The sequence below is a fragment of the Molossus molossus genome, unplaced genomic scaffold (genome assembly GCF_014108415.1).
Source record: "Molossus molossus isolate mMolMol1 unplaced genomic scaffold, mMolMol1.p scaffold_m16_p_12, whole genome shotgun sequence".
NCBI lineage: Eukaryota > Metazoa > Chordata > Mammalia > Chiroptera > Molossidae > Molossus > Molossus molossus.
Genome location: NW_023425347.1, coordinates 72,391,097 through 72,413,657, shown reverse-complemented (window position 1 = coordinate 72,413,657; position 22,561 = coordinate 72,391,097). Strand labels below are relative to the sequence as shown.

Below are 22,561 nucleotides of genomic sequence, written 5' to 3'. Positions count from 1 at the left end.
CTTAGCAGCCCCCTAACCATTAGCCACTGCCCATGTTGTCCAAAGCCCTGTGCCTAGGAACACCTGTGCTTCTACACTCAAGATGGTTCACATGTAGCCATGGTCTCAGACACCAGCAGCTTCAAACAGCCTCATGCTGTCGCTGTGGCCCTGTGCATGTTCAGTGAGGGTCTCAGGTACTTAAGTGACAACTAGCTGCACTAGTGGCCTTGAGCACAGAGCAGCCTGGACCACGCTGTAACTCCTCCCCTTCCTGACATGTCTGGCACAGCACACTTGGTCCACACACACACCCAGGGCCTCATTTCCCCGACTTTATTCAGTGGCACGTTCACAGCGGGGATGGGGTAGACACAAGGTGGGGCCTGATCTGTCCTGGAGCCCTGGGGGCACCACACACCATGCACTACAGATGGGAAGGGGCACAGGGGGGCTTGGTGGCCCCAGCAGAAGCCTGTGTACCAGGGAGGAGGCAGTGAGTGCCTGGGTTCCCCTAGCCCAGGCCCATAATGAGAGGGGCTAATACTGGGCTGGGGGCGGGGGTGGGGTGGGGGCCACAAAGTATCTGCTTCAGAGGGACCAAGTGGCCAAGCCCTTACCTAGGGCACAGCCCACAGGGCAGGCTGGGGGACACTCAACGTAGAGTTGTGCCACTCTCCCTTTTCCCTCTGGTGAGGGAGAGGAGGGTTCTGGGCTGGGCCAAGCAGCTACCCTGTACTGCCCCATCCCGTCCTCGGCCAATCAGAACGGCTTCGAGGTCTGCTTGAAGATGAAGCCTCGATATGCAAGTGTCTTCATGATGTTGGCAATGTTCTTGCAGTCATCTAAAAAGAAAGAGAAGACACTTAGATGGGCCCCAGACCCTTCACCTCCATGCCCATAGGAGCTTTTACATGGGTGGGGATGGGAAGCAAGGTCAGATTCAGGAGCCAGACTCTAAACTAGGGGGTCTCATCCCCTTGTGGCAGCATCTCCAGCTTTAGGTCAGGCTGGGTGATACTGGCCCAGCAGGAAGCCTGGTCTCAATGCTTCTCAGTCCCATAATTCATGCTGGAAATTGGCCGGCGTGTCTCGCCCCGGCCCCAGCGGTGATGTATGGGCGCCGTCGCAGTAAGAAAAAGGCAGAGTAAATGTGTAATTTCTCCCTTGACGGCCCCCGGCTGCTGGGCGATCCTTCTTGTTGCCGCCGCGTGGGGATGGCCTGTCCGCCACACTCCGTCTTCCCGCCACCCGCCTTGATGTCTCCATTTCATTACTGTGTGGCCATTCATCACACCCACGGCCAGGGTGACTTTGCCAGCACTTGAGTATGTGGGAGATGTGGCCCAGGCCATAATCACTGGTGACAAGGCACAAGCCTTGGCACTTCTGGCTAGGGCCCTGGGAAACACCTGCCCTGGGCCCCAGGCTTATGTGCTCAAACAGCAACCTACCTGGACACCTGCTCTTGCGCAGTCCCAGGCCAGTGGAGAGGGTCCAGATTTGTGGTTTCCTAACACCCTGGCCAGCACTTTCTACTGGACACACCTGAGCCCAAGCCCTGCTTCTCCCACCCCAGTAGACTCAAAGCTGGTGCTGGTAGGGCTTTAGCCCTGTCTGGCTGTATCTCATGTTAAATCTGTCTGTGTCTGCCAGACAGACTTCACCAGTATTGTTCTCCATGCTCAAAGCTGTCCTAGAACCCTGGTGGCCACAGGAACAGGGACTCTGGAGCCTCAGTATCATGGACATGGGCCAGGATGTATTCTGCCACCAGCAACAGGAGGTAACAACTGCCCAGAGGTTGTCCCACTATAGTAAGCCTCGGACAGAAATGGCCCAAATGCCAGGGTTTTTCTTTCCCACTGCCCATAGCAGCCACCAGCCTTTCTTCCCACCCCTCCCCCATCTCCCATAGATGCTCAAGGCCACAACCAGGGCCTCAGCCACCACCAGCCCTCATGAGATTGATGGCTGTGATGGCAGAAGTACTGTACATCAATGTAATGTCATAGTCAGGTATGGAGGGTGGTAAGGTCAAAGTGGGGTCAGGAAGCCTCCACAATTGCCAAGGACCAACTGCTTCCACTGAGTTCCCCAACCTGCCCTTGCCAGGACCTTAGACTAGGAAAGGGGGCCCACCAGAGCTAGAAGAGGGTTGTGGGAGAAGTCTGGTCAACCCAGGGCCAGTAGCCTCAGGCAGACACCAGCTCTGCATCCCCTGCTTAGACCAGATAAGTCACACAAGGCCCCACCTTGCAGAGCTCAACATGAGTGTACTGATGGTAGATATCAGCATGGAGAGGTGACCCAGGACCTAGATACCTTGTTCCTCCAGAGACTCAGGAAGCCACAAGGGCTGGTCTGAGGCACAACGGAGGGAAGACAGATGGGTGGGTACTGGCGGCCATGGCAACTCTAGACGTGACCCATCCCCGTGGTTTATGGGCCGGACACGCACCCCGCTCATCTGAGGCCCTGTCATTTGTCTCCCTTAGTGTGCATGCCCGTGCTGTGGGGGTGGTGGGTGGAGGGAGGGGCTATGACAGGAGGAGGCAGGCAGATGAAGGGAAGGGGAATGGGGCAGGAAGGGCTGTGCAGGAGGGTCAAGGGTGAGGTTGGGGCAGAAAGGACCCTGGGAGGGGGAGGGTTCATGATAGGGCCCAGGGTTGTGATAGCACCATCAGAGGGACTCTGATAGGGTGACTTTCTTCCCAAAGAAGTCTGGCCTTGTCAGGGCACCTCCAATCCTTCCTGTCTCCTGCACTCTGGGGACCATAGCCGCTCTGCATATTAAGAATAAGTCCCCTCGTTATCTGCAATTACCCAGCGGCCACACACCTCATTTCTTCCAGCAGAAAAGAAAATTAGTTTTCTATCGACTTCATCTGGCTCCTCCCTCACTGCTGGCCAAATCACTCAATCTGCCTCCCCCACCCCCACCTCAGGCCACCAGCCATCCAGAGGGCAAGCACTGACCTCCCACCTATGTCTGGCCCTGAGCTGGAAGAAGATCCATGGGTCCCGTCTGTCCTTGACCTCTCCTGACTCTACATACATACAAGATGGCTTCATTCACATCAGGAACTTCAGCTACCCCTGAGGACCACTGTCTCCAGCCTGGACTTCTCTCCTGAGCTCCAGACCACAGACCCAAATGCTCTGGGACATCTCTTTTTAGACATCCATGTAAACTCAAAACACTCATTAATAAACTGATTTTCTTCCCCAAGCCTCTTTACTCCTCTTGTTCTTCATCCCAGAGAAAGGCACCCCTAAATGCCCAAACAAGAAACCCAAGAGTCAGGCCTGACACCTTGCCTTCTCCCTCGCCTCCCAAATTGAATCAAGCGTGAACTACAGATTGTATATTTGCTGTCTAATCATCTTCCTGTCACTCTGGCAGTCACCCCCTTGGCCAGTTCATCACTTCTTGCTTTTTCAACAATAACTTGTCCTCTTTTTCCCTCTAACCCACTGTCTTGTTGCCAAAGTGATCTTTCTTACACAAATCTGATCACATCCTTTCCTCTTTAAAGTTCTATCTTCCAATCTTCCAATGTCAAGGAAACACTCACTGTTTTCTGAAAATGACAAAGTAGGTTCTGGAGTTAGACCTGTGCGCAGTCTGAACTTCCCACTGGTTGCATGCCCTGTGGTGAGTGCTTAGTGTCCCTGAACTTCAGGCTCCCCCACTGGAGTGACAATGGGAGCTGCCATCAGCTATGAGGATTGAACAGGTGATGCACCCACGTGTCTTTGTACAAACTTTCTGTTTGGAACACCCCCTCTTCTTGAAGGGAAGACAAGGATGCTAGCTTTCTGGACAGTCCAAATGGTGAGGAAGTGTAGACTACAATCTATGGCATCCACAACTCAGGCTGGCACACTCGATGAAACCAACTGTCATTTACTCCACTGACTGACTACTGGTCCTGTTTACTGGGGATTGTGGAGTCTAAGTTGCTCCACTACAGTGAAGAAAGAGGGACCCAGACTGGGGGAGACACTTGCTTCAGCTCACCCAGCAAGTAAGTGGCATAGCCCTTACGGGCTTCCAGCACAGGCTTTTTCCAGCCCTTGAAGACTTCCTGAGAGTCCGTGCAACCTACTTACTGATCAGTTTAAACAGTTAATGGCACAGTTAGAAAATGAGGAAACTGGGCAGAAGCAGAGACAGACCTGGGTCTTTTAACGGCCCATACGGTCAGAGGGACAGCAGCAGCGTGCGCTTCCGAGTCCTCTGCCTGAAGCCCTGGGGCCACCTGCATCAGCAGCCCCACTTTCTGGCACCTATCACTGAGCTAATGAGGTGAGCCTGAAGCTGTTATGGGGTGGGCCACAGCCTTGTGCTCATATTGAAGGCCCCCAAGAATAGGTCTTCCTCACCTCCAAATTCTAGAAGACTAACTGGTTTTATGTTCTTGCAGGGTCATCAACTTGTGAAAAAATGGCCCTCTTCTCTTTTTTATGGGAATTAATATTAATGTTGAAAATATTTTTATATTGCCAAGACCATAATGGAGGGGTGCTATGGCATAAATCCCTCAGACAGGTGAGTGGAGCTAGCACCTAACCAAGGATAAGCTTGTTGGCTGGGCCCAAGGGAAGTCCTGTATCTGCTTGGCAAAGGAGCTGCTGGTGGAAGGGTAGCTCAGATCACTCAGGACACCCAGTGAGAGCTCACGAGGCGCAACCACCCTAGGCTGGCATGCTCCAGTTAGCTACACTTGTTCAGAAACTGAACAGGAGAGGACAGGAGCGGGGGGGCCAAGGGATGTCTTGGAGGGCCATTCATTTGTGCGCTCCTTCAGCAAACACACCGACACCTTCTGTGTGTTGGGTGCACATGGGCCATGGTGGCCACAGGGCTGCAGACTCTGTAGCTCCCTGCCCTCAAAGAGCTCAGAGACAGACCTGTAGGTGGTGCAGTGTGAACAGTGCTATGAGCAAAGGAGGCACAGAAAAGGTACCTTGTTCAGTCTGAGGATCAGAAGAGGGTTCCTGGGAGGACGAAGTTAAGCACAGGTCTGAGGGGCAGGTGGGAGTGGGCTAGCCAGAATGTTGGGACTGAAGTAGGGGAGGTGTCCTTGCATAATGAAAAGCATAGGCATGTTCTGAAAGGGAAATGTGGAGTGTCCAAAATAATTAAGTTTAGCAGGTGGTGGTGGTGGGGTGACGAAGAATAAGAGACAGGGGAATGGCAAGAGATGAAGCTAATGAAGTTAGGAGTGATTGGCTAGAGGAAACCCCGAATAGCCCCAAATACTAAGCTAAGGAGCTTAAGGTTTTATTATTCTTAGAATGGGGAGACACTAACATGTTTAAGGAGAAACATGACAGAACCAAATCTGTGTTTCAGAGTAATCATTTGAGGATGGGAGGGATTAACACCCATTAGCAGATTGTACTATGGTCCAGGCCAGAAATGATGGCCCAGAACTAGGCCAGTGGCGGTGGAGACAGAGGTGAAGGTCTACTGGAGATGTGGAGAAGTGAATGAGGTAAAAGATTTTTAGGAAATAGAATGAGCAAGCCTTAATGAGGGAGTCAGAAGGACTGGAGAAGGGAGGAGTCTAGGAACTTAGTGCCACTGAGATAAGGCAAACCAAGAGAAGGTGCAGGTTTGGGGCAGAGAGGAACTTAGCTCCAGATGTATTGTCTTAAGGTTCCTATGGGACATCTAAACTTATCAGACAGCCCTGACCCATTTGGCTCAGTGGTTAGAGCGTCGGCCCACAGACCAATGACTCTCGGGTTTGAGTCCAGTCAAGGGCATGTACCTTGGTTGCGGTTCGTCCCTGGCCCTGGTCAGGGTCGTGTGGGAGGCAACCAGTTGATGTGTCCCTCTCATGTCGATGTTTCTCTCTCTCCCTCCCACTCTATCTGAAGATAAATATCCTCAGGTGAGGATTAAAAAAAAAGTAAACTTATCAGACATTTCCTTTATGGTCTCTAGGCTTTAGATCTTGCTTAGAAAGGCCTTCCCTATCCCAGTGTTATAGAAAACTATCATATATTTTCTTTTAATATTCTCAATTCTTACATATAACCTTTAAAACTGTCTAGAATGTATTTTGTATACAGTGAGAAATAGAAGATCTAACTTTATTTTTTCATTAGTGGGCAGCCAGTTGTTCTACCACCACTGACCGAACCATCTGCCCTTTCCTCACCCCTTTGAGATGATGCCTCTATCATATACACAGGCCCATACATGGGACTACTGGAGCCAGGAAGGAGAATGAATCAGAAACAAAGATGCAAAGGGGGGACATCGGGGGCAGCAGGGAGACAAGCTGATGACCTTTGGAAACATGAGGCAGTGTGGCCTAAAAAAATGATTCAGGCACAACTTGAGGCCTCCTGCCTAAAACCTCAGCCTGGTAACACACCTTATTAGTGATCTCCAGGAGCTGGTTGGAAGTGGGGCCAGAACCCATGGAGCAGGGGCCAGCAAAGGAGGGGTGGGGAGAACAGTGCGAGGAGCAGGAACCATGATAAGAATGAGAGAGCAAGGAACCCGAGTATGCAGACACTCTAGAAGTTCATTTTATTTATTATTATTTTTTTTTTATCCTCACCTGAGGACATTTTTCCATTTTTTGTACAGACAGAGTGGGAGGGAGAGAGAGGAAGAGAGAGAGAGGGAAACATCGATGTGAAAGGGACACATCGAGTGGCTGCCACCCACACGACCAACCAGGGCCGGGGACAAACTGCAACCGAGGTACATGCCCTTAGTGGGAACTGAACCCGGGTCTCTCCGGACCGCAGGCGGACGCTCTAACCGCTGAGCCAAACCGGCCAGGGCTAGAAGTTCATTTTATTACCACATCTTTCGGTTTGTCTGTTTGGACATCTGGGCAGCAGCATGCCTGAGAGCAAAGGGCCTGTGGGTCAATCCTAGCCTGCTCGACATAGGCTTGCCCGATTAAATGTGTCTCCAGCCCTGCCTGAGACATATATACACTAAAAAAAAGTACTGCTGTTTATCTGAAATTCTGACTTAACTGGTGTCCTATATTTTTATTTGCTAAATTGGCAACTCTATGCTGGGGGCTAGTATCCTAAGCTACAGGGGGGTGCAGTTCAGGATACAACAGCAAATAATATCTCAGAGGGGAGGCAGTGAATTTAGTACTGGACCAGCAGAGGGACCCTATATATCCTTACATTCTGGGTTCAAATCCAAATGCTACCACTTAATAACTATGTGCACTTGAGCAAGTTACTGTACTTTATTTAACCTCTCTGGTTTTGATTTCTTTTTCTCTAAAATGGGGATAAAAATAATTACAGTAATTACTTCCCTCAAAGGGTTGTTAAAAGATGACATAAGTTTTTGTGATGTGCTTAAAACAGTGTCTGGGTTAGTTATTATTACTCTAATAATATCCAATAATAATATTGTCATTCCATCAGTAACGCTGATATTTCCTAAGCCTTGTTTCTTGTCCCAGACATGGCCCCCAGACAGTGCCACCTAGGCCCACCTACCACGCCCCTCCAGATGTAGACTCCATCTCTCCACAGGCACAGCTCCCTGCCCCCAGCCAGGGCCCTTAGAGCCTCAACTCCCTCCAAAGTGACCCCTTATTCGGCGCCCCCCTCACTGCCCTCCATCCCACCGAGGTGCCTGAGGTGCCACAGGGCTGATGGTGAAGGATGACGGTGGCTCCACAATAAGGAGAAAAGGCAATTTCATCTTGATTAGCAGGCGATTTCTCTCTCCATAATAAGCGCGCTCCAAATAATTAGCGTGTTTTACGTAATAATGAAATTACAGAAATGCAGTCCACTTATTCAAACAACTCACCATTACCATATTTTTAAATATTAGACTTAATTAGAGTTTATCACTTCAGAGAAGTATGCGGACCGAAGATGTTTTTAAAAAAATCCTCATAAAGTGTTTATTAAGCGCTGGTAAAGCTGGGATAATGATGTGTTTGGAAATTAAGGCAATCAAACACTTACCGCTGCTCCTGGAGGCCGGGCATGGAAATGAGGCCATTACACGCCCATTACCCGCCAGCTCACAGCCACTTGGGGGGTGGGGAGAGGATGCGCCTGGCCGAGAGGGCAGAGTGCCCGGAAATGCCTGTGCCAACATCTCCCACAACAGCCTGACCAGTAAGCACAGCATCACACCCCTTGTGTTACTTACATCACATTTGGCCATGAGGGGCTCAACTCAAACTTGACCAGGCAAATAACTAGACTGGTCCCAAAAGCCAAAGAAGATACCCAAGACCAACCTAAATCCAGACTCTCAGGCCTGGCAAGATACATCAACTCCATTCAAATCCCAATGCAGAGCGGGGACAGAAGCCAGGTTGGTCAGTGAGAGAGAAGGTGAAGGCTGAGGAACCTACAGACCCAGAGAAAGTGACCACTTCCCTCTCTGGGCCACACAGGAAGGGGCTAGCAGAAAGCTGGGGAACTGAGTTAGGAGCTAAAGGTGCTGAGAAGCCAGGGGCCAAGCTCAGAACACACCTGGGACAGAGACCTGGCTCAGGGAAGGGGCAAGAAGGGTGGCGGAGAAGAGCCTGGTGGCTCCAGGCCCCATTTATCCCAGTGAATAACTAATTCCAGAATTTATAGTGCTGGGTTTTTGTTCTGTGGCCATTTGTATCTGCGAGGGGAGGAAATGAAGAGGCAGCGCGGACGCCACATCTTTCTGTGTTATTGCTTGTCTGCCATTTGCAAATCATTATTAATTGTGGGCCCTGGTGGTGGGCCGGGTGGGGGCCAGGCTGGGTACATCCACATAGCTCTTCATCAAGGACCCCAGCCGCTGCCCCAGAGAGCCAATTACCCCGCCCTGATTGGGATCAGATAAAGAGGGAATTTTTACAAATTAGGGAATAAATAGAATTTCCACACAGGGCGCGGGCAGGACCTGAGAGGCTGTAATGAAAAACCATCCGTCACCATCAGCGGCCTGGGCACGCAGCCCCGGCACTCCCTCCCCTTGTGGGCCTGCCCTCGTGCTCAGGGGCCTGGGTGTACAGGTCTAAGGATACCCCCAACCCCTCCATGGCCCAGAAACAGAGACAGCTCCCCAGTGGGTTGCATGCACCCTTTGGGCTGAAGAGGTGTGCCCCAGCTTTGATCCTGTCCCTAGTGCTGCCTCTCCCTGTCCCTGTCTGCCTCTCCTTCAGGGTCTTGACAAGGAGGAGACTGAGGCAGTCCTTGAGAAAGGCCAGAGTTGGGGACTACAGGACAGGGCAAAGACCACATCCATGCCGCTACAGCTATGGCAGCCCTAGGGCAGGGCCCCAGCCCTGTGGACCACTCACTCTGGGCTCCCATTAGTGCTCCTCCCCTTGGATCATTAAATATGTATATCTTATTACACGCCTTGTTAGAGTATCGAGCTCTATTGACTGATGATAAATCCTGAGCCTCGTCCTGGCCATAAATTTATCTGGAGATGATGAAGACTCAATAATCTAGTCAGGCAGATAATATCATCGGGCCTTAAAAAAGATCATTACATTATATGTCAGAATTAAAAGTGAAATACGCCGTAGTAACAGGGAGGCTGCTCTGGCCATTATAACGGATGCCTGCCTCCCTCCTCCCCCCGACCCGTTTCTAGCCAAGGCCTCATCCAGGTAGAGGGGCCAAGAAACCTCACCCTCCTCTTGGCTCTGGGATGCCATAGCTAGAAGTGCTAGAGGAGAGCCACATACGCTGAGGCCGCATGTAGGGGATCTGGCCAAGGACAGGGAGGGGAAGAGGTGGCTACTGAGACGAGCTGAGCACACCTGCTGTACCTGGCAGCCACCTCTGCCCCAACCAAGCTACCATCTTAATCTGTCCCTATGGAGTCTCCTGTGGGACTGTCTTCTGGGGGTCTGTGGCTCCAATAGGAAGGTGATAGGGCCTCACCCCTTCTCCTAAGTGGGCTGACTAGTCAGAGCAGATGTTTTTCCAAAGTGGGACACTGGATATGGAGAGGTTAGGCTGCTTGCCTGTGTGGGCCCCGGCCCCACGTGCCAGCAGCCTACCTGGAGAGTTTCTTGTGAGCAAGTGCTATCAGTCCAGACGTGGCCATCTCCGTCCCCAGCCCTGCCTGTGGCCGCTTCTACATCCTGCCCTTTGAGAAACTTGCTGCCAGCCTCTTGGTTCTTTGACCTCAGCACTAATGACCTTGTCTTTTATACCTATTTCTACCATTTCCACAATCGTACCTTTAACCTTTTTAACATCCTCTACTGCTCTTCCTTTGAAATATTAAGTTCAAATATTCTCAGTTTCTGATGATAATACACTTTTTCTTTCATCTCACCTGAAACCATTTATAACTCTGCTTCTCCACAGACATCACCCCTCCTGCCTTCACCTTTTTCCCTGTGCACTTTTGATTGCTTACCCAACTCTCTTGCCCCCCTTTCCTTCTATCACCCCTGCCTGGAAAAACCCAAACTCTGCCTTCTCTATGCCTGCATTTGGGTTGAGTGTAATTAGAGAAAATCACACCATATAGATTCACCCCACTCATAAAATCATAGTCATCAACCTCAACTGGGTGTATAAAACTGCCCAGCAATCTGGTCAATGTGCACGCTCTCTGTCCCTTTCTCCCTAGTGACAGTTTCAAATTTTATTTTCCTGCCACAACTCAAGTGCCCTACCCCAACATCAGCCCTGACCCCTCACCCACTCGTCTGCTACTTCATAGGAGACACAGAAGCCTCTCGGCTACATCTGTACCAGTTCTCTCCTCTAATCCTATTATGAGAGCACCTGTCTGGATGCCACTTTTTTTTGGGTACATGCCCCTAGCGGGAACCGAACCCAGGACTCTCCGGTCTGCAGGCCAATGCTCCAACCGCTGAGCCAAACAGGCCAGGGCTTGATGCCACTTCTAAAGCCCATCCCTTCACTCCATCTGGGCCCTTACATTACGAGTAACCCCAATTGTTTCTTCTGCACTGGTTCTTTCACATTAGCATGTAAATATATTAAATCTCTCCCATCTTTAAAAATAAGTTCCCTTTAATCCCCTTGCCCATATGGCTAGTACTCAATCTCTCCTTCCTTTCATAGTCAAACTTCAGAGTTGTTAACACTTATGGTCTCATCCACTCATCTTCCACCCTGCAGTTTCTCTCACCATTGCTTTACCAAACCGCTTTCTCTAACGATCCCTATGACCTCACAGGGTGACAGCCAATGGAAGCTTCTCAGGTTTAGATGGATCTGACCCAATGGACTCACACTTTGAAACCTTCTTTTATTGGCTTCAGGGACACCATCTTGTCTCTCCATCCAACCCTCCTCCAGTTCCTTTGTACATGCCTTTGCTTCTGACCACCCCTAAAATGTGGGTGTCGCTCAGAGTTGTCATTGGCCCTCTTCCCTTCTCACTCTCCACTCCCTCCCTGGGCAATCTTATTGATCCCTGAGGTTTTTAAAACAATTTTTTTCTGCCCTGGCTGGTTTGGCTCAGCGGTTAGAACGTCGGCCCGTGGACCAGAGAGACCCGGGTTCGGTTCCTGCTAAGGGCATGTATCTCGGTTGCGGTCTGTCCCCGGGCCCAGTTGGGGTCGTGTGGGTGGCAACCAGTCAGTGTGTCTCTCTCACATCGATGTTTCTCTCTCTCTCTTCCTCCCTCTCTTTCTCTCACTCTATCTGAAGATAAATGCAAAAATATCCTCGGGTGAGGATAAAACAATTTTTTTTCTTTATTAATTTTTAGAGAGAGGGAGAGAGAGAGAAACACTGATGAGAGAGAACATCGATTGGCCGCCTCCTGCATGCCCCCTTCACTGGGGATCGGGCCCACAAACTGGGCGTGTGCCCAGATCAGGAATCGAACTGGTGACCTCTTGGTGCATGGGTCAATGCTCAACTACTGAGCCACACCAGTCGGGCTATCCCTGAGTTTTTAATTACCATATATTTTCCAATAATGTCTGAGCTTTATTCCAATTACTACTATCCCAGTCCAGGGTACCACCATCTTTCATTGAGGTGACGGCAGTGCCCCCACAATCACCTCCATGGTGTCCATCTAAACCACAAATCTGGTCATTTCACTACCTGTTGTAAAACCCTTCAATAATCTGAGAAGGACATTAGTGGAAGTACTGGTGAAATTAATAAGGCCTTTAGTTTGGTTAAGAGTACAGCATTAATGTTCATTTTCTGGTACTCATAATTGCACTGTGATTCTGTAAGATGTTAACTCTAGGGATAGCTGAGTAACAGATATATAAAAACTTTTCTGCTAATGTAACATTTGTTCAAAGTAAAAAGTTTGACTTAATAATTAAAACAACAAACCACCATCACCTCCTCCAACAGGGCCTCAGGGCTCTCAGGCCAGTGTCCAAATTCCTTCACAAAGTCCCAGGGGTGTTCCCAGGTGCCCCCTCTGTCCCACTCTCCTGTTGGATGAAGTTGGGGGGCAGTTCAGACCCTCTGGCCTCAGCTTTTTCACATGCTTTTCCTTCTGCCTGGAACTTCTCCCTCCACTTCTCTGCTGGTGCCCCTCTGTGTCCCTCAGAACCTGGGCTTGCTATTGTTTTGTGGGGTGCCTTATCTGGGCCCCCACATTTGTGTTAGAAACCCCTTCTATGTGTTTCCCCATTTCGATTGCCTCGCTCACCCCCTGCTAGACGACAAACCCCTCAAGGGCACTAGTGCTAGAGGCCTCTCAGTCTACTCGTATTAAGTGGAAGGATGGAAGGGTGGAGGAAACGAGAGAGGGACGGGGGGAGTGACAAGACTACAGGTGAACCTGACACTTGCCACCCGAAGCCTAGACATACCCAGGCCCTGAAAATCAGTCATGGTCCTGTCCCCAGCTTGCAAAGTGCTGTGGGGCTCCATGTCCGTCCCTATCTCCACCCCTTCTTGGTTTCTCTAGAACCTGCTGTGCCAGGAGGCTGGCTGGGACCCAAGCTCTCAGCAGTCTGGCCAGCCTGTCCTGCAGACCAAGGCACTGGGGGCAGTAGTAATGGTGCTGGGGCTCCCCAGCCCTAGCCAGTGATGCCCTAGAGACGGGCTTGGCTATGCCTGGGGATTCAGAGCGGGGCTGCCCTCCCTAAGCCCAGTCTCACCTGGTAAATATTTCATCCTCAAGCTGCTCAGCTAATCCCTATTAATTTCAATACCTCCGCCTTGCCTGGCTCAGCTCCCAATGCATTATTTATCCCCTTTGTTTGTTTGTCGCTAACAGGTGGGCCCCAGCGGAGCCGCTGACTGGGGACAAGCCCACTCCATCACAGTGTGGCTGTGAATTAATCATGAGGACTAATGGGAACCACCTCTGCTCCAGGCACTTCTCTATCCGCCTCCTCTTGCCCTGGCACACAGGGGTGGGCCTGGGCCATCTCCACTCAACTCAATTCAAAACAGTATTTTGTTTACTATCTGCCTACAAGAGTCAGATGCTATATTATGTTTTGAGGATACAAGCTGAACAAAACAGATCTAAGTTCCTGCCCTCAGGGAACTTACAGTCCATTGGGGGGAGAGAGGCATTAAACAACTCATGTCTTAATGATGACTGTGACAGAGTGTATAGAGAGTGCAGGGTGCAATGGAGTACACAGGGGGAGCAAGGAAGACTTCGCTGGGGAGGCAAAAACCTGCGCTGTGCTTGAAGGATGAGAGGGTATTTATTAGGCCAAGGGATGGGAATGGGGGCTTCCAAGGGAAAAATGAATGTGGGAGGCCTTAAGGTGAGAGAAGGCATGCATGGAAGGTTCCAGGAAATGAGAGCGGGCACTGTGCTGGGGTAAAATGAGAGTGGTTTGAGAGGAGCAGGGGACTGCCCCTATACCAACAAGGCCCAGTTTGGGGACGCTCTTCTCCCTGAACAACCAGCACCCATCCCAGTGGATTACCACGGAGTCACCCTGAACACCCAGACACACACTCATACCACCTCTGCTGACTGGAGTGACATCCGGTCTCTTGACTTTGTGCTCCCAAGAGATGGTCAAGACCATTAACCTGATTCAACTACACAGACAGGAAACTCAGGGGAGCTATGGCCGGGGGTGTGGGGGGTGGGGTGGAGGGGCCAGTGTGGGCCTCTCAGCAGTCTGAGGCTTAGGTGTGCCATGGCAGAACAGCACGGGATCCAGCCCACGGCCCCAGGGGACGTCAGGCACAGGGTGGGGAGCACTGACCCATCTCAGCCACAAGTGCTCACACCTCCCCCTAGGAAGGGACTTCCCTCGCCTCTGAAAACCCAGTACTGGACTGGGCACCCAGAAGACCTCAGCAAACATACATCTTCTGAATGAAAGAACAAAAGCCAATGCTTTTCCCCAGACACACCACTCAAAACTCTCCCAGAGATTCAAGCAGACAACCAGCTAACTTGTACTCAGGGTTTGCCTGCACTTTCAAATCCGCAAAGTAAGCCTGGAGAGGTAGGAGCACCATCAACCCCACTTTAAAGGGGAGAAACCAGAGGCCCAGGATGGTGAGTGACTTCCCCAGGACCCGTGCCCTGGAAGTGATGAACCTGAACTAGAATGAGGCCAGCCGAGTTCCAGGTACCTGGCTCCAGAATACACACAGACCCACCCACTCTATGGGCATCTCCCTAGGAATCCCTCAGGGTGATTCCAGGGACCGTAGCTCCCAAGAACAATCCTAAAAGACACCTGGTTTGTGAATCAAGTACAGCCCTTCTAGGGCAGTTGCCTCGTGCACATGGTCAGGGTTTGTAATTCTATTCAAAGTGGCCACTTTGAAAATCCATATGTCTTCAGGCTCCCTGTACATCATGGTGTCAAGTCCCGGAGCAGAGGCATGGTCAGCAGCTCCCAACACCATGGTCTGTGTGCCCACATGCCTGATCCCACCATGTGCCTGTCCCTGGCTCCCAGCTGCTCTGTGCCAAGCTCATGCTAGCTGCTTGCTTGGCCCAGCCTTACCCTTGCCTCCGCACTAGTCTAGTTGCTGGGCCGCAGCTCTGCCCCAAATGCCTCCTCTGCCCTACCCAGACTCTGCTTGCTCTCTTGAAGCTAGGCAGCTAGCACAGAGGCAGCCTCGATAACTCGCTAACGTGCTGCCCATACTGTTCTTAAAAATTTATGACTGTGCAACATGAAAAATCCGGCTGAGGAGCCGTCATTAGTGGTGCTGCCTCCCTCCCCCACCAGAGCCACCCTCGTAAATTGAGATTTATGGCTGCGGCAGGCGGGTGGGGTGTGTGCAGGCAGTGAGGATGCTGTGGGGGAGACAGGGAGAGACCGATGAGGCAGCGGTGGGGCCAGGGGCTCCCCCCTGCGGCAGCTCCAGTTTATCACAGTCTGCTGTGACACCTACTGAGATAAGGCTTGGCCTGGGGTCAGCATAGCACAGATGCTAGATTCCACTGGCAGTGGGGGTGGATGGGGAGGGGCCTATCCTATTCCAGTCACTGGCTCCTTTAGGTGTAGGACCAGATCCTGAGGTCCAGGTGCTAAGCAAAGACCTCTTAGCAGGGTGATTTGGGAGGGGAAAGGTTGGACAAGGGGAGGAAGCATCCTTCTTGTTGGGGTCACAGGCCTGGGCCTCCAAGGTCAGCTTCCCCAACCAGAAGCATCTAGGTTGGGCTGTGATTGTGGTATCCTAAGCACAGAACTGAAGGGGAGGTAGGGAGGGTGGAATAAGGATGCCAGGAACCTTCCCTTCCCTCTCCTTTCTCTGGTAAGAAGGGCAGTGGAGAGGCTAGTAAAGGCAGAGGCAAGTACTGAACCCAGTCCCTCGGCTTAACCCCCACAGAGGCCAGGCTGGGGCTGAAAAGAAGAGGAGGTGATCCCACAGCCGCTCCCCCCCCCTCTGCAAGCCCTCCCTATTACCTCCCCTCCTCTCCTCCCCTGCTCACTTAGCCCTGTCAGCCAGGCCATTATGAAATTGGGGTTTCATTTACAGACTAATTAAACATTACAGCTTGTTCACAATTACAACGCGGGGATGAGGGAGTAACTAATTACGGAAGAAATGAGCTAACATTTATCTCTGCTCCCACCCTCCCTCTCCCTACTGCCCCCCCAATCTGGCTTCCTCCTGCTCTCTGGTCAGTACCAGCTCGAAAGGCTTATTTCCTAGGATGGGGAACTGGAAGGACCCGCTCCCCACCCACCTGGACACAAGATCTTACTGCAGTTCCCAGCCACTTTGGGGGAGGGGCTTAGCTCCCAGGGCCCTGCCTAGGGCACAGGCACGGCTTTTGCATAAGCCAGTGTAAGTATGACTAGAGTAGGACCCTGTGAAAACAGTGGGTTATAACATTTAGCCTGGGGGCAGGGGACACTACCTACCGTTTGGTGTATGAGTGTGACAGTACTGTGGGGCTCTATGTTTTGGTGTGACTGCTGCAAACAACTGTGTGTGTGGTGGGTATGAGCGTGAATGAACCATGCCCTCACCCCCTAATCCCAGGACAGAACAGAAAAGAACTAGGTAGCTGCAGGAGGTGACAGTCAAGGCAGGCCTGGGATGTGGCCCTGGCAGGCCCCGGCCCAAATCTCCACTGGGAGGCCCCATTCACTACTGTCTCTGAAGCAAGAGAGGCAGAAGGGTTACCCTGCCTGTGTCACACCTTGTCCCTACCCTCAGGCTGGCCTTGGCTACTGGCCAGATGCCCCCTGGGGTCCAAGGAGCCTTGGGGGATCTGGGGGGCCCCCTGTGGGCAGGAGTCCTGGGGTCTGGCTGGCCTGCCACAGAGTTTAATAATAGTAACAGTGAGAGTAAGCATTTCCATCCTTCCTGCCTTTGGGCAGAAGAAGAAAGGAAAGAGGAGGGAGAGGAGGGAGTGGAGGGAGCGGGCTGAAGGGAGGCTTTGAGGCCTCAGAACTCACATCAAACGGCCGGATCTGGGCCTAATTGTCTGACCCCTGCCCCTGCCTTCAATCAGCTCTGAGGCTCCCCGCCCACCCCTCGCCTAACTAGCAGCCATGTTCTCCTCATTAGAACAAGCTCCCCTTGCACACGTGTCCCCGGACATGTCCCCAACACTCCCAGCTCCCAACCATGCCTGGTGGGTGGGTACAGCTGGAACCCAGTTTTGGAGGGGCCTCTGGGACAGCTGTACCTGCAGCCACCACAGCTGGCTGGCCTGAGCTACTCAGCCCTTGTCCCTGAGCTGCAGGAGCCTAGATACCAGGTGCTCTGACATCCCTGGGCAGGCTCAGCTGCTGGGTACATTCTGTCCTCTGTGTGTCCTTCTTGCTACAGCCCAATTGTTTCAGACACACAGCTACTGAGAGCAGGATATGTTTGCATTCTGTTCCCTTCTGTCTGGTTCAGCCTGGCAGGGAATCTGGTCTGGGTCAGGGTTTGTGTTCAGAGGCTACACACAAGCTGAAGGAACTTGTCTGCCTACTGTACATGGATGGTTCCTTTAAATGAATCCGGGGGTGGTGACGTGTGAGCGTTTGGGGTTGGTGGCACGGCAGTGAGGTAGTAAGTACCGCTTGCTGATTAAGAGCTCTGACCCTAGAGAGATGTGTGTTTAAATTCCGACTTTCCACCTCCTTGCTCTGTAGCCTTGGGTGAATGACAGCCTTCCTGAGCCTGGTGTTAGTTCCTATCTTGGAGGGTATCTCACAGGGTTTGAGAGTTCAGTGAGATAACAGACATAAAGTCCTCTTTCTACAGCGGGCACTCAGCAAATGTGGAAGGACACTGGTGTAGATGGGGATTCAGGCCAGACCAAACACATTCCCCTTTCCGTAGGCCCCAGGCTCCACTTTGCCCAGCTGGGCTCTGGGCCCCGGTCAATAGTGTTAAGAACTGGAAGACACATGAGGAAAGGTCCAGAGTCCCGTAGAAGAGGAAGAACAGTTCCCAGGGACACAGCTGGTAGTACCAGGGGTGAAGAGCCTAAGCTGAAGTCTAAACTTGGAGGCAAGGAAGTCACACAGCAGCAACAGGTGGGAGGGGCAGGGGCCCAGCTTAAGGACTGTCAGATGAGATAGGTCAGGAGGACTGGTCCATGAGGTATGGACTGCCCATGAATACTGGGGGCAAAGGAGGAGGGCTGCTGTGAACACCACTGGAGTGCAGGCAGCCTGTACAAGACTGGGGGAGGGGCTGGCCTAGTCTGGCCCTGACATTGTCTCTCACCTTAAACCATTGGTAATGACTTGCAAATATTGATGAAAACGCAAACTAGAGAGATTGTGTTTTTCGGGGAGTGAAGGTGGGGAGAGGGGATAAGAAGGAAAATAAACTGAAATGAAGTCCAGTTATCTCCCATCTGTGGCTGCTCCTAATCCCCCAGCCCAAAGGAATCCAATGCAGCCCCTTATCTGCCCTGTCAATCACTCCATCACCACCCAGTGCTTGGTGGGCACTGCACGCCCTTACATACACTCAAGCACATGCTCACACATGCACACACACGCACACACTCACTCCACCGACTCTTGCTCCAATACTCCCGCCCACCCCCAGCCCATTACTCCTCTGAGTAGGAGCAGCAAGCACACGGGTCCTGCCAGATGGATGCAATTTGCATAATATCAGCAGCGGAGGCTGCAAGATCACCAGGGGTCAGGGCGCTGACATCCCCGCACAGTCTATCTGCAAGTGCTAATTTGGCCAGCATTGATCTGTCTTTCTGATTTCTTTGTCATTTACGTCTGCGATGGTTTGACAGGAGATACAGAGAGAGAGAGACAAGGGGAGGCCAGGCTGGGGCCCAGGGCTAGGAAGGTAGGGAAACAAAGATTGTACTTTCCAGTGCATCACACACAAAACACATATGTACATATACCAGAACCTTCCTCCATCCATCCGTCAGTCCATTCGTCCATACAGCCATCCATTTTCCATCTGTGGTTGCTACTGAAGACTAGAGCAGGGTATCTGGCAAGGACCAAGTCCTCAGGTGTCCCTGGGGCTCCCAGGGTACCAGCTCAGGGAGGAAGGTGTGCACCCCTCTTCCTGAGCACTATCCAAGAAGGCCAGTGGAGACTGTGGATGCCTGGAGAATTCTCTCTTCTCATGGCTATCGATCCCCCCCACTTTCTTTGGGCTACACTACAAAGAGCAGATAGGAGTGGGGGTAGTCCTGGGGAAGCATGTGCTTGAGCTGTCTCCGTGCCCTACCCCTAAGGCAGCTGTGTTGAATCCTCCCCTCGCAGCCCTGAAGATGGCTGAAGCAGGGAGGAACTGGGAAGGTACCTCTCTGCCCCTGTAGGACAGCCAGGGAGAAGGCTATCAGGCCTGCAGGGGCCTCATATCAATACTTCACCACCATCAGGTCATCTGAAACCCAAATACTGGGCTCTCGCTAATTCTGAAGTCCTAGCTGAGCCAGAAAGTCCTATATCAGATCATATCTAAATCCCACATTCTGTTGAACCCTGGGCCAGAGTCCCCAGGGTCTTCCTTGCATTGGGAGGAGGGACATTATAGGGATGGAGACCCTGCCAGGATGGGAGATGTCATGGGGAAAAGGGAGGGGGCAGAGAAGAAAGAGCCCACTGCGGAGCAGACATGGTCAAGAGAGGCAGAGGGCTTGAGCCTTCCAAAGGTGAAAGCCCCTTCCTGCTGGCCACAGTGGCTGTCTTGGCCCCACCTCCTTTCCCTTGCCTATGGTAGCAGAGGCAGGGTGATCAGAAGGAACTCCCTGCTGGGCAAGAGGGGGGCTGCTGTTTGGTGTGTGCTAATCCTAGGCCTGAGGTCTTCAGAGGGACCCGGAGAACTTCAAGGAGGGGAAGGCAAAGCTGTACAGTAGACGAGCTCATTAGCCAGCACCCCCACACCCCCACTAGGAGGAGGAGGGCGGGCGGCCCAGGGAGCTGGTGGCAGAGGCGGCAGAGAAAAGGCTGTCACTGTCCTTTCTTCCTTTTGGTACAAGAGTCTCCCTGAGCTGACGATTCTCCCGCAGTGACACCTCTCACGGGCACTAATGAGATCCATGTCACAGAGCTAATGCGCTCTGACTAGACTCTTGATAGACACCCCACTCCTTCAGGGGAGACCACAGGCCTGTACTGCCCTCCTGGGGCCAGACCCCCATCCTGCCACCTGCCAACCCAGCTCTCTGGCCAAACTGTGCTGGGCCACAAACTCCTGGGAGAATCCACTTGTTGTCTGGCCATTCCACCTTACCGGGAGCCTAAGCAACCAGGGCAGGGCCACCCAGCTGGGCACAGGGAAGGTTTCAATTATTCTCCCAGCCAGCTGAAACCAGCAGTCTATGGGGCCTCTGTGTCACAAGTGGTGAGATTTTACTAACATTTCCTATGCAGATTTCCAAAGAGAAAGAAGCAAAGGAGGCCTGGGTCTTACCCTTAGAGAGGTCACATTATATGGGGACTGATCATTAGCAAACAAGTTATAATCGGGGCCTAAAGGTGTATTCTGTACATCTACAGCGGGAAGGCCAGGCAAGACTCCCGGAGAAGGTGGCCCCTGGAAGATGGGACTTCCTGAGCCAAGAGGCAGAGAGCAAACGGAACTCAGAGGAAGAACTGTCGGGATCTGAAGAAGGTCAGAGCCAGTGGTTGCGGGGCCCTGGCTCTGAGCGCAGCTGCAGCAGGAGTGAAGGGGGGCAACGCCTCCTTTCCTTTCTTCTGTTGTTGCTACTGAAGCTCTGTCAGGGCCTGCATGTTTCACATGGCACTGAAGGACCTGAGGGAAGTGAGCTGTCTTCTTCCTCATCATCTCAGTAGTGCAAAGCCTGACACAAAAAAGGTACTTCCAGTTCAGCACGGTGGTAAGAACACAGGCTCTGCATCTAGATGGCCCTGGGTTTGGATCCGGACTCCTCAAGTCAACTGGCTGTATGACCTCAGACAAGTTGCTTAATTAAGCCTCAGTTTCCTAACCTATAAAATAGGAATGATGATGCCTGCCTTCATATACTGGTGTGAAAATTAAATTAGTTAACACAAAGTGCCCCAAAATAATGGGAGTGCCTTGCTGACCCTCGGCTGAAAGGAAAGAACCACACAGCACTCAGCAGTCCCTAGTGGACTCACAAGGCCAACTCCACTCTCCCAGGAGACAGTGTCTGACTGAGTGGCCCTGCTGACTGCCCTGTACCCCCTTTCCTCCCAAAGCTTCGCTGCCTCCATCACTGGGCCCTCTCTCCCCCAGTCCCCAGGGCCAAGCCATTACCCCACCCTGGACTGTGCCAGTGGGCTCTGTGGGGGCTGGCATGTGTCTGTCATCTTTATCAGTACATTTCTAGCACTTATCACATAGCAGGAGCAAGGTAAACGTTCACTGACCCAGTCCCGACTCCATTCCCACAGTCACTGTGGGCTCTGAATTAGCCATCACCCCCACATACCTCACCGTACCTCCCGTATGCCATTTCTCCTCACTCGTCTCCCCTGCACACACTCTCGGGTTGCTCTGTCTGAAGCCCAACTCTGACCAGGTCGCTCCTCTGCCTGAACATTCCCACACTTCCCCTCAAACAGCTCAGCCACCCATATCCACCCTAACGGCCCTCTCCCCTTCTCCTGCTGGACCTCTCGGCCCCTCCCATCAGCCCACCCCCCCAGTGTGCCTGCTCCCTTGCTCTCAGCACCTCCACCACCAATGCTCAGCAGGAGTTCCCACCAGGTAGGCCCCACAGGCTCCCCCTGCCACACATACCTTAGAGAGAGGCTCAGGATCATTGGTGTGCCTAGGGTCACTGGTGATCTGCACACTGAGCCACTGCCCACCCCCACGGCATTGTGGGAGAACCAAGCAGATCCTGAAGATGGCTAAGCTGTGGGACCTGCAGAACCCTTGCCCAGCATAACCAATGTTGTCTCACTCCCACCCCCCAATATACATACCACTCCCTACTCCAGGCTGGCAGCTCCTCACACAGTTAATTAGCACCATGTCACTGAGGACCAGCCTGAGTGGCCAGTGACAGGAGCTGACCCCTGACCCCAGGGCTGGGAAATAGTCCACATCAAACTCTTACAGCGCGACCCTTTTAGCACGCACAGTAACTCGGGGCACCGCCAGCTGAAGCTCATTAAAGCTGTCTCTTTGGTGCGAGGGCCATTAACCTCACTGCTCAAAACCCTTGTCTCCCCTCCCCGCCTCTCCCAGCCCAATTAATGCCCTGCATCCTCCCTCCCTTCCAAGCACCCTCACCCATACCTCAGAGTGAGTCAGGAGCTGGCAGGGCAGCCCTCTTCACTCAAAATACAAACACCAAATGCCAGGAACCCTCAGTGTCCTTGAGTACCTACTGTGTGCCAGGCACTGCACAAGCCCTTCACACGACCGACTTCACTGAACCTTCCCAACAGTTTTGAGAGGCAGTGGCACTGTCCTTTGTCTAAGGTCACAGGGCTCTGCATGACAGAACTAGAACATCTTCTGGCTCCAAAGCCTTTACTCTGTTATCACTCATAGCCTTGGGTTGTCCTCTTGGGGCCCACCCAGATAGAAAACCTTCTCCTATGAAGAAGGAAGGAACACTTCAGGGGTCCTAACCCAGAATCACATGAGCAGAGACAAGAGGGCTGCCACTGAGTCCCAGGAGGCAACAAAGAACAGAAACAAGGAAGCCCTTCCTCTCTAAAACACACCCTGGACAGACACGCAGAAGCAGGGCACCCAGCTCCAGGCTGTGCAAGGCGAGTTAACCCAG

The 22,561-nt window shown here is 52.3% G+C and overlaps 1 protein-coding gene across 8 annotated transcripts in view; it reads right to left on the bottom strand.

Annotated features, from left to right (window-relative positions):
- Positions 1-284: 284 nt before the first annotated feature.
- ERI3 (ERI1 exoribonuclease family member 3) overlaps positions 285-22,561 on the bottom strand; it is a 123,204-nt gene continuing 100,927 nt past the window's right edge. For 6 of the 8 annotated variants that reach the window (XM_036255670.1, XM_036255672.1, XM_036255665.1 and 3 more), the window contains one exon: positions 285-824. In XM_036255670.1, the coding sequence (XP_036111563.1) occupies positions 742-824 (83 nt within the window). In that variant the 3' untranslated portion in view covers positions 285-741. The remainder of the gene's footprint in view (positions 825-22,561) is intronic. The other 2 variants (XM_036255674.1, XM_036255673.1) reach the window with 1 other exon arrangement.